This window comes from Rhinolophus sinicus, chromosome 5 (assembly GCF_057876585.1).
Source record: "Rhinolophus sinicus isolate RSI-liver-muscle chromosome 5, RSI-T2T, whole genome shotgun sequence".
Lineage (NCBI taxonomy): Eukaryota > Metazoa > Chordata > Mammalia > Chiroptera > Rhinolophidae > Rhinolophus > Rhinolophus sinicus.
The window spans coordinates 108,123,715-108,140,173 of NC_142505.1; the positions used below are offsets into that span (position 1 = coordinate 108,123,715).

Here is a 16,459-nt window from a genome sequence, read left to right on the forward strand (position 1 = left end):
TGTTGTGTCTAATCTGTTATTAATCCCACCTGGTGTGTTTTTCGTCTCAGAAATTCTACTTTTTATTTGTAAAGATTTGGACCTATTTCCATGTCTTTTCTTAACATGTGCTTGCTTTTTTTCTACCTTCTTGAACATATAAATATATGTATAATGTCTTTTTCAATGTCCTTGTCTTTTGATTGTATTATCTGTGTCATTTCTGGATCTGTTTCTGTTTATTTCTCCTTGCTATTGGTCATTCCTGCATCTTTGCATGCCTTGTATTCTTTAGAATTTTTTGTTGGGTGCTGGATTTTTAAAAAATGATTATTCCTATAAATATTTTTTAGCTTTGTTCTGAGATACATTTAATTGGAAATAGTTTGGTCCTTTCGAGACTTGTAAAGCTTTGTTAGGCAGGTTCTGAGAGCCTGTAGTTTAAGACAGTGTTTCTCAACCTAAGAACTATTGATGTTTTGGACTGGGTAATTGTCTGTTGTGGGGGCTGTCCTGCGCTGCATAGGGTGTTTAGCAGCATTCGTGGCCTCTACCAACTGGTTTTCACGCTTTTAGAAACTTGTGTAAAAAAGAAAAAAGCAGCAACAGAGACCAAAAAACCAGAATATTTACAGAGAGATTTGCAGTCCCTAGTATGGAGACATTCTCTTACCCTTTGAGATACATGGTAGTGTAAGAAAAAAATTCTTATTTTTCCAGTTAAGACAGGCTTTGAAATTAGAGTATGACTCTATTATTGTGTGTCTACCCACTTAATAACTAATTGACATTGAGCAAATTTTAAACTCTGAGCTTCAGTTTCCTCTCTCGTAAAATATAGCCAGTACATGCTTATCACTTGGATTTTTTGAAAAATTAAATGAAAATGAATAAGAGTATATACTTCAATGCTGACACATGGTAGCTGTTATTATTTCATTTCAGGAGTGTGTCCCTTATTTATAATATCCCTTGATGTATACATGCAGCCATATTTTACTAATTTGGAGGATTATCATCTGTTATCTTTCAGGTCATGCTGAAGGATTTTGTATGATGTGTACAATGCAAGCACATATTACCCAGGCACTCAGTAATCCTGGGGATGTTATTAAACCGATGTTTGTCATTAATGAGATGCGGCGTAAGTATCATCTATAGTAGTTTATATTAGTATTTATTAGCTAATTGGTCTTAATGGCCTAACTGGTAAGAGATGAGCCCTTGTGTATTATAAAAAACAAATGTATTTTATTATACATGGAGATGTCTTTAATAACACAGTTTCAGTAAAACATTTACTATATGAATACATTTTGAAACCTTAAAGCAAAAGATGACACTATAATAAAGAAGGCAGTATTCAGTTTAATATAAGCAAATTAAAAATTTTTTAAACTCAATTTGTTAATAAAATTATTGATAATTTTACAAAGATTCCCTCCCCCCCCACAGATATTTGGATTTCTGTGCTGAGTAAAACTAACATTAATACTGTCCCACAGATTTCTTTAAATAGTTTTGAATTCATCTTAATTCAGATAATGAATATTACAATATATAGTGACAGTAATTGCCAAAATGAAGTTAATTATTCACTCAAAGAAAAATTTATTCTCATAACTTAGCAATTTTGTGGATAAATTTCACTTTTTCTGTTTAATTTTTAAATTACTTTTAAATTTTTCTCTTGCATTGTAATGATCCTGACAGGTTGCATAAAATTTTCTTATGCACTTCCTATGTGTTTTTGCAATAAACTTTTACACCACCTTAATTAACTGAGTTGGAATAAAAAATGCATGCCAAAAAAAAAAAAAAAACACCTAATCTGGTATCTATCTAGGTAATTATAGGGGTGGATAATTATACATTTACAAACTATAATCCTTTTGCCTAAAAAGCTGCTAAAGATTAAAGAGGTGCTATATTGGCCCTGGTGTTATTAACAGGCCAGAGCAGAAAATGCAAACATTTTTTAACATCGTTGGATCCTGGCAGAATTTTAGCTGAGAGTGATTTTTTTGTTGTTTAATTATTTATATGTAGGTATAGAGCTAGATAGACACGTGTGTGTGTATAAATATACATATAGATATATGCACATGTGTGTGTATATATATATATATATATATATATATATATATGTACACACATATATTTCAGGCATAATTAACATTTTTAAACCTAGTCTTTAAGAAAATGTCATTGCTGTGTGTATGTGTATATACACCCATGAACATATAAACACACATGGTTGAATCATGAAATTGGCATTTTTGTAGGTCATAACTGGTAGAATATTGGCAATTCATGATTTAAGCTAATATATATATTCATACACAAAATTCTATATAGTATAATGTTTTATTGTTATATTGTTTATACATTCGATTTTTTTTGTGTAATTTTGTCTTGCACGTGTTTGGTCAATTAGAAATAGGACTGAAGTGTTACTGTGCAACTGAGAATATAATCTGTAGGTGATCAGGATAGAATTTAGGTAGGTTTGGACATTGATGTTTTCCATGGAATCCCTTAGGGAGATCTAGCACCAAATTTAAGATGTGTGCACTAACATACATTTGGAAATTTTTGAGAAAATACAGCCCAAGTTGAAATTATTGAAGTACAATTTTATTACCTGGCTAACGCCATAGCATCACTGTGGCTACTCTCTGGGGATGGTCCAGGCTCTTCTCAGGGTAGCTCGTGTTAGTACTATTCCATTATTAAATGATTATCAGGTGTTTTCTAACCAACACTGCTGTAAGATGTAACTGGAGGTTATAACCCGGGCATATTATGTGATGATAAAGCTTTGTCTTAAACTTTACAGGTATAGCTAGGCACTTCCGTTTTGGAAACCAAGAAGATGCCCATGAGTTCCTTCAATACACTGTTGATGCTATGCAGAAAGCATGCTTGAATGGCAGCAATAAGTAAGTACAGCGGCTGGTCATTTCTCCCTGAGTGTCCCCAGCTTCCAGAATTCAGTTTGGCCTTTTCCGATGAAGGTGCAGAGCTCTGTGTTTGCATCACCTTTTGACTTTGCCCTGCCTCTTCCTCATGTGCAATTATCTTAAAATGGTTAAAATGTAAAAAGATATGCTGACTGTAACAATTTGGATTTGTTTAATTATAGATGTCAGGAAATGAATATTGGTCCTGTTATTATTTAATATGAGAATATCAGCATCTCTTGCAGATCCAAACTACTTCTCCTTTCCAATTGTGCCCAACATTTTCTCTGTTGACCTCCAGCCTCTGACCCTGTATTTGTTCTCTGCAGTTTTCTTATTCTGGTCAGATACCAATTCCTGCAATTTCTTCCTTAAAGTCTAAATGCAAACTCATGAGGAAGATTGGAGAAACAATTAGACAATAAGTCCTAATCCACTTGCTGTTTCCTAAACATGCGGATGAACCTCCATTCCATTCCCACTGCTGCCTGCGCTGCGTCAGCCAGGCTGCCACTGTCTGGGTGAGGATGGACTAGGGAACAGAAAAACGCTCCACGTCCCCACCCTCACCAGCCAGTCTTCACACTCAGCGTCACGGGCTTATTTAGGGTAGCTTCCTTCTCCTCTTTGCTTCAGGGCCAAGTTCCTGCCTTGATTTCAAAGCCCCTCCTTCACCCCATCCTGCCTCTGTTCCTGCCTCTCCTACCCAACCTGTGTCCTGGTCAGGAAGACTGTCCTCTGACTGCCACACATACTGATATCCTTTTATTTTGTGGCTCTCTGCCTGAATTTTTGTCCTTTCACAGATGTACTTGCTTTTAAACTCGAATAGATTTTAAACAGATGGTTATGGCATCCGTAATTTCTGTAGAACTCATCTCTCCTGCCATTGTTTGTTTTTCAGATTAGACAGACACACCCAGGCTACCACACTTGTGTGTCAGATATTCGGAGGCTACCTAAGATCCAGAGGTAAACTTTTGCTTCCAACTTGATAAAGTGATGCATGTGTGGGGTTAAAAAATGCAAACAGTGGGGAGCGTGAAGAATGGCAAGTTTCTTCTGTCCAGCCCAGACTCCCATCCCCCCTTCTCAAGGACAGCCCCTGCCTGTTTCTAGGACATCCTTCCAGTAGTTTCCTATGCATGAACAGACTGGCAGCATATTAGATCTCTCGCTCTCTCTTTTTTCTTTTAACATTAGAAGTCTTTTTACATTTCAGCACATATAGGTCTAACAGTCTTTCGCATTGCAATAGTATTCCATTTATTTTAGTCCCTTTTCCAGCGATACTTAGGCCGTTTCTAATCTTTTTAAATCACCGTCAGCGCTTTATTGAACATCTTTGTACCCTGTCTTCATGTCCATGTAAGTGTGTATGAGGGATAAATTATTAGTATTAGAACTTCTGCATCAAAGGGGGTGTATATTTTAATTTGACACTGCCATGTCGTCCTTCCAAGAGGTTCTACCTGTTTATATTCCAGCCAACAATGTGTGCGGGCCAAATTCAGGACACTTGACTCACACTGTAGTATGAAGTTTTTACCCAAGTTGATAGGGGAAAGCTATACCTTCTTTAAGTGTTTTATTCTGAAACAGTATTTTTCTGTTCTGTCATTTTAATAGTTGGGATTGCCATAATGATTACACTTTACTTATACTTTGCATTTTGTTTTTATTTCAGTCAAATGTTTAAATTGCAAAGGTGTTTCTGATACTTTTGATCCATATCTTGATATAACATTGGAGATAAAGGTAAGTTGGATCATTGTTGTGACAGTTAAGTTAAAAAACCCAGTCATACCTCATGTATTTATAGTTCATTTATAATTTAGACTACACTCATTAGAGAATATCAATTTAAAAATTTAATATGCTAAGACCTTATTTAGAGGTGGTTGTTTCATCTTTGTAGTAGGCATTGTAAAAAACTTAAAACACTTAATCATTTTTATTACCCTTTGATTTTTCGCTTAAGAAATCTTAATAAAATCAGATTCTGATGCCTGTGTCAGCCAAGTTGATGGTGGTTATTATTTAGAAATTGTTTTGCTTCTTGCATTTTCTAAACTCTTGTTTTTTGTTGTTCTTAAGCTTTATTTTTCTGGTTACAAATGTAATGCACGCTTAAGATAAAAATGAGAAACATTGCAGATATACATATACTGGGGGTGCCAAAAAATGTACACATTTTGAGAGATGTTATCTATGTATTACTTTCGAAGTTGAATTGAATTACGTAGCAATGTGAATTGAATTACGTAGCAATGTGTAGTATGACGTTTGCTCAAAAGATGGCGTTAATCAAATGAATGCTAATGTCATTCATTGTATTACAATTTTAATACAGTTTTTTCCTTTCTTAAAATGTATACATTTTTTGGCACCCTCATATTTATATATATATAGATAGACAAATAAAGATATATAGATATGTGTATATATGTGTGTGTGTATATACATATATATATATATGTGTGTGTGTGTATGTATATGATCCCATCCCTCTGAATGAATTCTTTTTAACAGTTTGCTATGAAATATCCCAGAATCTATTATTTACTATTTATAAGAATGGGATTTCACCTTACGTCTGTTTGGGGACCTCCCTATGTGTGTGCTTTGGCAGCTATGTGGCGGTCCAGTGAGTAGATGTACCCCAGTTTACATGCCTGGTTCCTTGCTGGTATTTGGTTTGTTTCCAGTTTTATGCAATTTTAAATAATGCTTCAGTGAGCAACCTCTTTACATATTTTTGTTCACTGTAATTTCATTTTTTAATGGGAGGGGAGGTAATTTGGTGCATACAATCTAAAAATTAATGTCATAATAAAAGATGATTTTCTTTTTACGTAAAAATTCACCTTTGAGTCTTGTTTCTGCTGTTTTCTGACAAGTGGCCATGAGCGGTAATGTGGTTGCCGCTGTTCTCTTCCCAGGCTGCTCAGAGTGTGAACAAGGCGCTGGAGCAGTTTGTGAAGCCGGAGCAGCTGGACGGAGAAAACTCATACAAGTGCAGCAAGTACGCCGATGTGCCCGATGGTGATGGTGCCGGCGGGCGGTGCCGGTGCTGCGGGGGTGGGGGGGGAGCTCCGTGTGTCTGAATAACCCTCAAGATTCCGCTTAGCTGCCGACACCACCTGGGGAGACACTGGGTCTCTGTCCTCCGAGAGCCAGAGCTCACAGTGTCTGCCTGTTTACACTCTGTAGAGATGCGCACCTCTGTGCCCTGGGGAGACGTGGGGCCTCACCTCTGGGAGGGATGGAAGGAGAGCAGCCGTAGTGCTGCTGCCTGCGCAGAAGGTGCAGCTGGAGGTGACAAGTCTGTGCATTTTCCTGGACCCTCCTGTGAAAGGTGGGGTGGAGGGGAGTCCCTGTCTCCCAGAGGAGTTAAGGCGCTTTCTCTCCATGGGTCTTACCCAGGATCTGAGAGACTATCTGCTAGAATCTCTAATTTTGATTATTCATTAATATGTTTCCCCATGAAGTCAAGCGAGCCTGAGTGAAGAAAGCCCTGTTTCAAGTGTTTTAAGTAGATTTTCATTTTACACGAGGTGATAGGTAATCATTATCAAATACTCATCTTGTGGGGAGGAAGGCTGTCTTCTGTCCAAGCCATAGGGATTTCTCTTTGTTTTAAACTCCAGGGACATTTCTGATCATTACTTCTCTTCCTTTGTATCTAGACAGGGCTTTGTTTTCACAGGATTATACCAGCCTGATAATCTATTAGTTTTTCAGTTGGATTTGAATTGACAGAAACTTGTATTAGCCTAATTTAAAAATGTCAGTGACCTGTGTGGCTGGGCATCTCAGAATGGTCCTGGCTTCCTGTTCTCTTTTGTGCTAAGTAGCAGTTTCCTCTTGTATTTTAAATTTTAGTATTTTCACTGTTGGCTGAAAGGGGTTGTGTTTCCCATCTAGTATCGTTCTTTTGGAAACTTCATTTAGAATGTTTCAGAGAAATAATAAGGGAAAGACTGAAACACTTATTAATCTTCTCCTTTGTTCCTGTTTATTTCAAGGTGTAAAAAGATGGTTCCAGCTTCAAAGAGGTTCACTATACACCGATCCTCCAATGTTCTTACACTTTCTCTGAAACGCTTTGCAAATTTTACTGGAGGAAAAATTGCTAAGGTATGTAGATATTATTAATAACCTTTGATATTGAGCCTTTCAAGAGCCAAGTGTCAATAGCTATTAAGGGTTATAAATGACCTAATTGAACAGTTTTGTTACCTGATTTTCTAAGTTCTTCCAGCACTTGGTATTGAAAAAAACTGTCAAAGCATTGAGCTAGTAGTATGTTATGTGTGTTTATGAGTGTGTATTTTTTCTGTCTTTTAGCTAGTTAGACTTTATGATGCTGAAATTGGTAACTGTTACCTGCATCTGAGCTTCATAGTTAGTGCAGATAATGTGTCTACAGGGAAAACTTGTGTCATTTGAAGTCCAAAGAAATCGTCCCTGCTACATTTTGTCACTCTTTCATCCAAGTTTGTTTTCTTGTTTGTTCTTTTGTTTTCTGATTGGTAGTACACTGAATTTCCCCATTTTCTTTCCACTTTCTGAAGATTGAAAGTGGTTAGAAGTCAGCCTGTAAGAAAAATAAACAATCCATTCCTGAATTATTAATAAAAATAAGTGATGACTGAAGTCCAGAGCTATTGTCTCCTTTGATGGATTTGAAGAATTCACTTAATGGGGATCCTGATTTGTTTAAAGAAAGTAAAGAATACAGTCAGATTGCACTAAATACACAGGTTCAGGTGTGTCCCAGGTGGTGTCTCTGACATGTGGTCCAACAAGTCAGGTCCTGGAGCATCTTGGGCTGTGGCATCCCGCACCCCCTCCTAGGGCTCTCCTGTCCCCCCCACACACACACCGCACACCTGAACACATGCGATGCTCTGTGTCTTCACAACTGAAGCTCCTTCTTCCTGTTTCTGTTTCTGTTTAGGATGTGAAATATCCTGAGTATCTTGATATTCGACCATACATGTCTCAACCAAATGGAGAACCGATTATTTATGTTTTGTATGCAGTGCTGGTACACACTGGTTTTAATTGCCATGCTGGCCATTACTTCTGCTACATAAAAGTAAGCTGTGTGGATTCTGCTAATAACTGTTTATAATACACTGTAAGATACCTGACATTCTTGGGGGCGGAGAGATGGGACTTTTACAGTTAAAATGAGAATTTCCATTTTTCTTATGTTTCACCTGATTGGTGTTTCCTGTTTCCCTAATTGTATCCAATATCTTTTTTGTTGGCTCTTTTGCAGGCTAGCAATGGCCTCTGGTATCAGATGAATGATTCCATCGTATCTACCAGTGATATTAGATCGGTACTCAGTCAACAAGCATATGTTCTCTTTTATATCAGGTATTGTCAGGAAAACAAATTTTCAAATTTTCTGTTACATCATTTCTGTTCATCTCATCAACATATTTAAATTCAGTGTCGGGTTGTTTTTAAAACAGCAGCTGGTGCTGGGAGAGTAAGGGAGGCAGCTTCTGAGGACGGGTTCCAAGTTTGACTCAGCTCCCAGCTCGGGCAGGTGACCAGTGAAACGCATGCGGAGGACGGGGAAGGTGATAGCCAAGGGCAGGCGGGACTGGTGGCCACGGAGGCCTCAGGGCATGGTCCCCTCTCAGCCAGAGCACAGGCGGCCACTTGCCTTTCTGGGCCAGCACCCGCACCCCGCTCGTTTCTCTCCTGTTGCTGCTGCATTCTTGGACTGGCTCATTCCATTTCTGGAAATGTGTGGCCTTGGACAAAGTCTCATATGTGCTCCAAAGTGTTCATTTGTAATAGCTAAAAATTAGCATCGTAGAATTTCCAGCAGTAGCGAATGAGCGTATCAGTTGTAGCGCACCCATGTGTTGAAATATGTAGCCGTTAAAGGGGATTTTCATGAAGTTTTCTCTTTGTAGTGATCTGAGAAAATGCTCAGTATACAGGGGGTGCCAAAATAATGTATACACATTTTAAGAAAGGAAAACAAACTATTAAGACTGTAATAACATATACCGATAACAAAAGATGAGTACAAGGCACGTGTGTGCATTCCCCCCCCCCCCCTCCCCGGGATATGGAGGAAACGCGGTTTGAAACTGCCATTTGCCCAGTTACTCTGGTTGCCTCCCACCTGCACACCTGCCGTTCACCTCCACCTAAAGGTGAGCCTGTGTTGCTCCGTCCACTGCAGCATATCCGGCTGTCCTGAGGGTTAGAAGTGAATCTCTTCTAAGGGGATGTCCTGTGTAACTCTAGGCAACGTCACTCTGTCCCCAGGTCCCACGATGTGAAAAACGGAGGTGAACTTCCTCATTCCGCCCACAGCCCCGGCCAGTCTTCTCCCCGACCTGTGATTGGTCAGCGCGTTGTCAACAACAAGCCGGCCACGTCGGGCTTCATCGGACCACAGCTTCCTTCTCACATGATAAAGGTAGCGTGCCATCGCTAGAACATAACCCCGATGTGATTTAACTGTGCCATTCAAACCCTCAGGCTGACATTGTAGCAGTTGCCATGTCTTCATATACAAGTGAATTTCTTGTCAGAAAAGTATATTCAAGTCATTTATTGTAAAATATTTCAAATACACATACAAAAATCTCAGAGTATGAATATAATAATTAAGGAGAAAGGCTGGTCATACGTATATTTAAATGCTAGAGAGTTTAGTTCCCACTCTGGACTCCCATTCACTTAATGGATTAAATATCCGGGGACCCCTGAGGAATGCTGGGCTCCAGGAAAGGGACTCTGTTACAAACAGAACACTTTCATCATGGCTGTTTAGCCCTCTCAGGAGTTTGGCGTTTTCTGTCCGCTGTGCAGCTGGTTTTGACCACCCTCCCAGATGGCCTCTGAGGAGCATGGCTGGCGCGCCTGGGTCAAGTGAAGCTCCAAGTCCTCATGGAGCAGAGGCCTAACTTTTGCTAGACTCCCCTGCGGAGACTGCGGGTGGCCCGTCCGCATGTCAGAATAACCCTGTCCTCTGTGCTGTCGTGTTTTAACAGCCTTTCAGTTCCAGTTGAATTTGTTTTGAACCAGCAGCTTGTCTAGCTGTGTGCTGTTTTTTGTGGACATTGGACAGTGTCTGGATTATAGCAGGAGTCACATCAGATGCCTCTGGGAGCTGGGTAGGCAGTAGGCTACTGAATTGGGCTCTTGGTAAGAGTGACACTGGCCAACTGAAGAGACGTGCCCTGTGTGGAGGGGCAGCTGCTATTGAATTTTCAGGACCCCCTCCGCCCCATATTAATATAGAAACTAATTCAAATATTTAAGAAGACACTGTGAAGGCCACACAAAATTCATCTAGGAACCAGATTTCACCCATGATCTCCAGTTGGCAGCCTCTAGGGCGTAGCAGCAGTAGTTGGAATCGAGCAAAATAACTGCATGAGGAGGATCCCAGGCATCGTGGTGGGAGGGGGTGGCCTAGTGAGTGGTGCCCGAAGCAGCGCGTCCCTCTGCAGCTCCCTTGGCCAGCCCTCGTTCTCTGCTGGCCGGCACTTGCTTCCGCCTGTGCAGCGCTGGCCCCCAAGAAACCCAGTCAAGGAGAATAGACGTGACTCCATGCCCACAGGGGCCTGTCCTGTCTCTCATTGGGGCAGGAAAAATTGGTCTGGGGGTTATTCTCTGGCTGAAGTAGTTGTCTCTGTTGATTAATTACCAGAAAACTATGACCTGTGGAAGGTTACTGGTGGGCAGGAGTGGATGAGACAGGAGGTGTTTCTAAGGTGAAACTTGTTATTTATAAAAAGCCAACCAGATGGGAAGGTCCACAATCAGAATGGATTCTGTGTCTCTTTCTGGAGCTCTCACCAGCTGTGGTCTTTTTACCTCCAGAATCCACCTCACTTAAACGGGACCGGGCCATTGAAAGAAACGCCGAGCAGTTCTATGTCGAGTCCTAATGGGAACTCCAACGTCAACAGGGCTGGTCCTGTTAATGCTTCAACTTCTGTTCAAAACTGGTCAGTGAACAGGTCCTCGGTTATTCCAGAACATCCCAAGAAACAAAAAATCACTATCAGTATTCACAACAAGTTACCTGTCCGTCAAGGTCAGTCTCAGCCTAATCTTCACAGCAGTTCTTTGGAGAATCCTAACAAGCCTGTCCCCTCTTCTACCATCACCAATTCTTCTGCAATACAGTCTACCTCGAGTGCACCTATGGCATCAGTTTCCAGTAAAGTCACAAAGCACATGGCCCCACCTGAGTCCTGTTCCAAGCCAGTGATGAACGGCAAGTCCAAGCTGAACCCAAGTGTCCTGGTCCCCTATGGTGCCGAGTCATCTGAAGAGTCTGACGAGGAGGCAAAGGGCCTGGGCAGGGAGAATGGGCTAGGGACGGTCGAGAGCTCACACTCTTCTGCTCAGGACGCTGAAGACGACGAGGCGTCTCGGCACGAGCTTCGAGAACCTGTTACTCTAAATGGTGCTAATAGTACAGATAGTGACCCGAAAGAAAACGGTGTGTCGTTTGATGGTGCCAGTTGCCAAGTCCAGCCTGCTCCACACTCAGAAAACCCCTTTTCTAAGGCAAATGGTCTACCTGGAAAGGTGAGCGAGTGTCAGGGTGGGGGTGAGGCAGGCTTTGTCACCTCTCATCTGGGTTTCGGGAGGCACGGAGTGGCCACTAGAGTTGAAATATCTTCGTTTTTTTCCTTGTAGTTGATGCCCGCTCCTTTGCCACCTCTCCCAGAAGACAAAATCTTAGAGACCTTCAAACTTGGTAACAAAGTGAAAGGCTCCACGGAAGAAACAAGGTAACATAATAACTTAGGAAATGAAACTCCTTGGTGGGAAATCACAGTCGGGCTGTGGTGTGTCACTAATGTAAGTCTGTGGACGCTTAGAAGGAACCATCTGAGTCCAGAGTGATGTGAATCAGCTCAGACTTTGTTCATTTGCCTTTGAGCAAAGGAAAGGAAAAGTCTGCGAGGCGCTGACAGTCCATGAAAACTGAATGTCCTCAAGCTCACGTTTCCTTCTCCTGTATAACCTCGTCCTCGGGTTAGGGTGTCATCAACATACTTCCAAATCTGACACCTCGTGCTGTCTCACTTAATCCTTTTAGTGACAAATATATGAAGCCCTATCAAGGTTATAGGGTAGGGGTCCTCGACTATCGAGTAGCAAATATTTTGTTATGCCCCCTCTAGAATTCTGAAATTAAATACATAGATAAGACAGTCTACCTGCATGTTTCATTTTTAAACAATCAGTCTATTGCCCTAAATGTAATGTAACGGGAATAAAAGGAAAGGAGTTCACAGCGCAGTGGTATTTCAGTGTGTGAACAAGGTGAGATGGTACCACTGTGAGTGGCCGCGATGCCACAGGTGCTGGCAGGTGTGCACAGGTGTGCTGAGAATGTGGCCGTTGTCGGGAGCTTGGGACCACGCACACGTCCACCAGCAGGTATGGTCTGGTCTCATGGTGGACAACTTTGGGTGAAGTTCTGACCATCTCTACATGTACACAGTAGTTGTGTTCCTAGAAATGCTGGTGGCCATGAAAACTGCCAATAATGTCACCACATCATCACCGGGGTTTCACCCACCTGAAAGTCGGCACTTGGGGTACAGGACACTTACTCATATGGGACTGCCCACTAGAGCTAGTGGTGCACCCCCATCCTTGTGACAACCCAGAAATGCACCCCACATTTCAGAATGGCCCGGCAGGTGGTGTGCCCTTACCTGGAAGCACTGTTAGGAAGGCTTAACTATGAAAAGGGAATGGAGTCCATTGTGTAGGCCCAGACGATGCCTTCCCACTCAGTTACCTGAGAGATGGAAGGGCTTAAACATGCTGTCACTCGCATGATGACTTTTTGTTTCTGTCCTAGTGTAGGTTCATTTGTCCTCAAACAATGTGCATGAGAATTATTACAAGTAGGTATATAAACAAAACCACACCTGTGTTATGATCCTGTGTGTTGTATGCTCACTTCAGAGTCTCACGTCACATTCCAGATAACGTGTGCGTCTTGGTTCATGGGTGTTCTCTCTCCCAGATATTTCCCCACTAAAAAGTAGGGGCCACTGTTTCCTGGCAGCTTTCATTCACGTCAAGAATACATTGAAAACTCTATAGCAATCAAGGGCAGAGTTCATTTACTACGGAATGCTTTTTTAAACTTCAGTGATTCCTCACGTATTATAAGTAATTCCAGGAGCCATTGGCTGTTTGGAGGTAGAAAAGCAGGGCCCTCCACTCACCCTTTCACTTGTTTGAGGGTTCAGACTTACTTATTAAGAAGAATTAGAAGTATATCTGAAAATGGAGCCTAGAACCGCAGAATTGTTATTGCTGAAAAATGGGATAGGAGATGAGCTTGACATAGAATTTTATATTTTTATTTAACGGGGGGAAGAGAAAATTGGAAGTTTCCAAAAATGACAAGCCCCCCATTGGGTTTCAAGCAGATACATTAAAGGCATAAAACAGTGAATGAGTGTTTTGAAGTGTTTGTCACTGTGAACACAGGACAAACACCCGTAAAGCAGTCAAGTGAACGATTAACTTGTTTGTTTGTTTGTTTGTTTGGTCGGGCCACAGTGCACCTGGAACAGAGGAAAGCCCTGCAGAGGACGAGAAGGCAAGACTGGAGCCTGGCAGCCCCACTCCTGGTTCCCCAGAGAAAATGGAGACAGTCCCAAGTCTTAGCAGCAAATTGAAGAAGGCTGTGCCGCCTTTGGACCACTGCATGAAATCTACCAAAGAAGAAGTCTCTGAAAACGTTTCGGCAGAACCTGATGAGGCTTTGCCGGGTATCAACCATCTTTGTGACGCCAACCAGATTACCATCGGGGATGATCAACTGTCTACGCCATGTGACCCTGGGAATTTAACAAGCGATCAGAGCAGAGTACCCCAAGAAATGAAAGGGATGTTAATAGAGAGTCCCCAGGACTCGGCTGCGGTGGAGGCCACGGGGAGGTTGAGTCTGAGTCCCTCGTCATGTCCCGCGGGTGACGGTGAGCAGGGTCCCTCGGTTCACAGCAGCCGAGACAAGTGCACGGCCTCAGAGGACCCGCCTAACAGCATGGGGACCTCTGCGGATGAGCCACATCGTCCTCAGCTGGACACGGCCGCAGAAAGTCATTCCGTGGGGGGCCCCGAACAGAGTCCTGCTGCGCGATGTGAAGAAAACAAGGCTGGGCTGCAAGCCCAGGATCGCTCTCCGGTCATGGAAAAAATCAGCAGCCTCAGAAAAGTCGACCGAGGCCATTACCGCAACCGGAGAGAACGCTCGTCCAGCGGGGAACGCGCGAGGGACAGCAGGAGCCGGACGGAGGACCACTGTCACCGGCGGCGGCACTCCTACACGCGCGAGCGCGAGCGGGCCCCGCACGACCGCTACCGGCCGGAGCACTGCAACGGGGCCCAGTACCAGCCCTGCCACAGCGAGAGGCTCAGCCCCAGCCAGCACCGCGCCCCCGCCAGGTACAGCCACCACCACGCCCGACACCGCGGCGGGTCCCACCAGGACTGGAGCCGCTACCACCACTCAGACAGCGAGCGCTCCTGGGGCCGGGAGAAGTGCTACCCAGGAAAACTGAGGTGGGACCAGTCCAGGCACTTCCACGACAGGTACGCGCCATACACGGCCAGGGAGGTGCGGGACTGGAAGCCTTTCCACGGCGACCGGGGCTACGACAAGGCGGCCCAGTACGGCGGCTGGCCGTTCAAGGACTGCTATAAAAGCAGACGGGGCGCTGAGCTGCTTGCTAAGAAGGAGCGGCACCATTTCGGCAGCCCCCGAGCAGGCCCTCCGCAGGCCCTGCCTCCCTACCCTGACAAGTACTCCCACGAGAAGATTGCACTAGTAGCTGAAGACACTTGTCACCTCTCTGATCGGTTTCATGATCACGAAAATGCCAAGTCACGAAAGCGGAGGTACGATAGTGCGGAACGTGACAGTTTCGTAGAAAAGAAAGCCTGGAGAAGCTTACAGAGAGGTCCTATGGAAGAGCCCAAGGTGAAGAAGCACAAAAAAGCAAAGAAGAAAAAGAAATCCAAGGACAAACACCGAGAGCGAGACTCCAGGTGAGGGTGTGGGCTGCGGTGGGAGGCGCTCAGCAGCCCCTCGGCTTCGTTTTCTCGGAACCCAGATCGGTACCAAGTGGAGGGTTCAAGTGGGTCATGTTTATTGGTTTAATTTGTATTTCTCATCTCAGGGAGGTTGGCGATTTCACTGTTTTTCCAGAATTCTAAAATCTAGCTCTGCTCTTAAGCTGTAGCTCATTTCAACAGCATCCTAACAAAAAGCCTGCAGACCTCATTTTTCAAAATGATGCTGCCTTTTGCCATTATGATCCTGCCTCACATCCCCAGAGTGTGCGGCGCCCTGTGACTGAAAACGTGGGGGCGTTGATGTTAATGGTCAGATACACTCATGTTGTCCTGTCTGTCAGTATTTCCTTCAAACTCGATGACTACAGGTGAGCAGAAAATGGGAGGCCTGACTGCCTGCCCTGAGTGTGGACCTGAGATGTGTCATTTGTTGCCTTCATCTTTCTCTGTTTTTCTGTCTCCATTTCTCAATTTGAAATCTAGTTAGGAATTTCATTTTTGTATTTTTAAAAAACTAAATTAGCGATTGTCTTGAAAATGAACTTAACCGTGATAGGATGGATGGCACCAGTAGAATTCCTGTACATTTTATACTGTATACATATGTCATCTCCGAGAATCACAACCTTGGGGAAAGATTACCAAAAATCATTGGTAAATAGTGGTTACTCGAGGGAAAGGGAAACACCTCCCATTGCCTGAGTCACCTTGTGGCAAAACAGTTTTTTCCTCAGCCACTAGTTTTAGGAAAAGTTCACAAAATCCTTTCTCTGGTATTTTGGCCAAACACCTTAGCAAAGCTAACGGCAGTGGTGGGATGGGGTTCAAACTGGTGAATTTATGACCCTGGACTTTAAAAAATTATTACAGTGAAAACAAGTGCCTTTTGAATTAGCTAAGAAGTCACCTGTTTGCACAGTGAGCGGCCGAGGCAGTGGGCACAGCTGCCGAGCACAGGTCTGTGTGAGGAGGTGGCTTTGGTTCTGGTGGTTTGAGTTCTGGCTTGTTCTTCCGCAGGCACCAGCAGGACTCAGATCTTTCCGTCGCGTACTCGGATGCCGACCTCCACAGACACAAAAAAAAGAAGAAGAAAAAGAAGAGACACTCAAGGAAATCCGAGGACTTTGGGAAAGACTCTGAACAACACTTAGCGAAGGCCGCCAGCTCCGAGACTGTTGACCATTTCCGGACAAGTGGTGGTGGTTTTCCCCTCACTGATGGCCTGCCTCTGGAAGGTTTTGGACCTTTCCGTGAAAAAACAAAACATTTAAGGATGGAAAGCAGGGACGACAGGTGTCATCTGTCTGAGTGTGGCCAGGGTAAGAGGAGCTACTTGGAATTCAGAATATATTCTAGAAACTGGTCTTTTTGGGAAAGGTGAACACAGGAAGAAAACCTCAAAGGTCACA

General features: G+C 43.2%; 1 protein-coding gene across 1 annotated transcript in view; it reads left to right on the forward strand.

Moving 5' to 3' along the window:
- USP42 (ubiquitin specific peptidase 42) overlaps window positions 1-16,459 on the forward strand; it is a 32,749-nt gene that overhangs the window by 12,224 nt on the left and 4,066 nt on the right. The window contains exons 4-16 of the mRNA XM_074313928.2: window positions 1,013-1,123; window positions 2,819-2,921; window positions 3,847-3,914; window positions 4,630-4,700; window positions 5,885-5,967; window positions 6,971-7,082; window positions 7,906-8,046; window positions 8,233-8,333; window positions 9,246-9,399; window positions 10,812-11,528; window positions 11,640-11,734; window positions 13,533-15,023; window positions 16,068-16,369. Coding sequence (XP_074170029.2) covers window positions 1,013-1,123; window positions 2,819-2,921; window positions 3,847-3,914; window positions 4,630-4,700; window positions 5,885-5,967; window positions 6,971-7,082; window positions 7,906-8,046; window positions 8,233-8,333; window positions 9,246-9,399; window positions 10,812-11,528; window positions 11,640-11,734; window positions 13,533-15,023; window positions 16,068-16,369 — 3,549 coding nt within the window. The remainder of the gene's footprint in view (window positions 1-1,012; window positions 1,124-2,818; window positions 2,922-3,846; window positions 3,915-4,629; window positions 4,701-5,884; window positions 5,968-6,970; window positions 7,083-7,905; window positions 8,047-8,232; window positions 8,334-9,245; window positions 9,400-10,811; window positions 11,529-11,639; window positions 11,735-13,532; window positions 15,024-16,067; window positions 16,370-16,459) is intronic.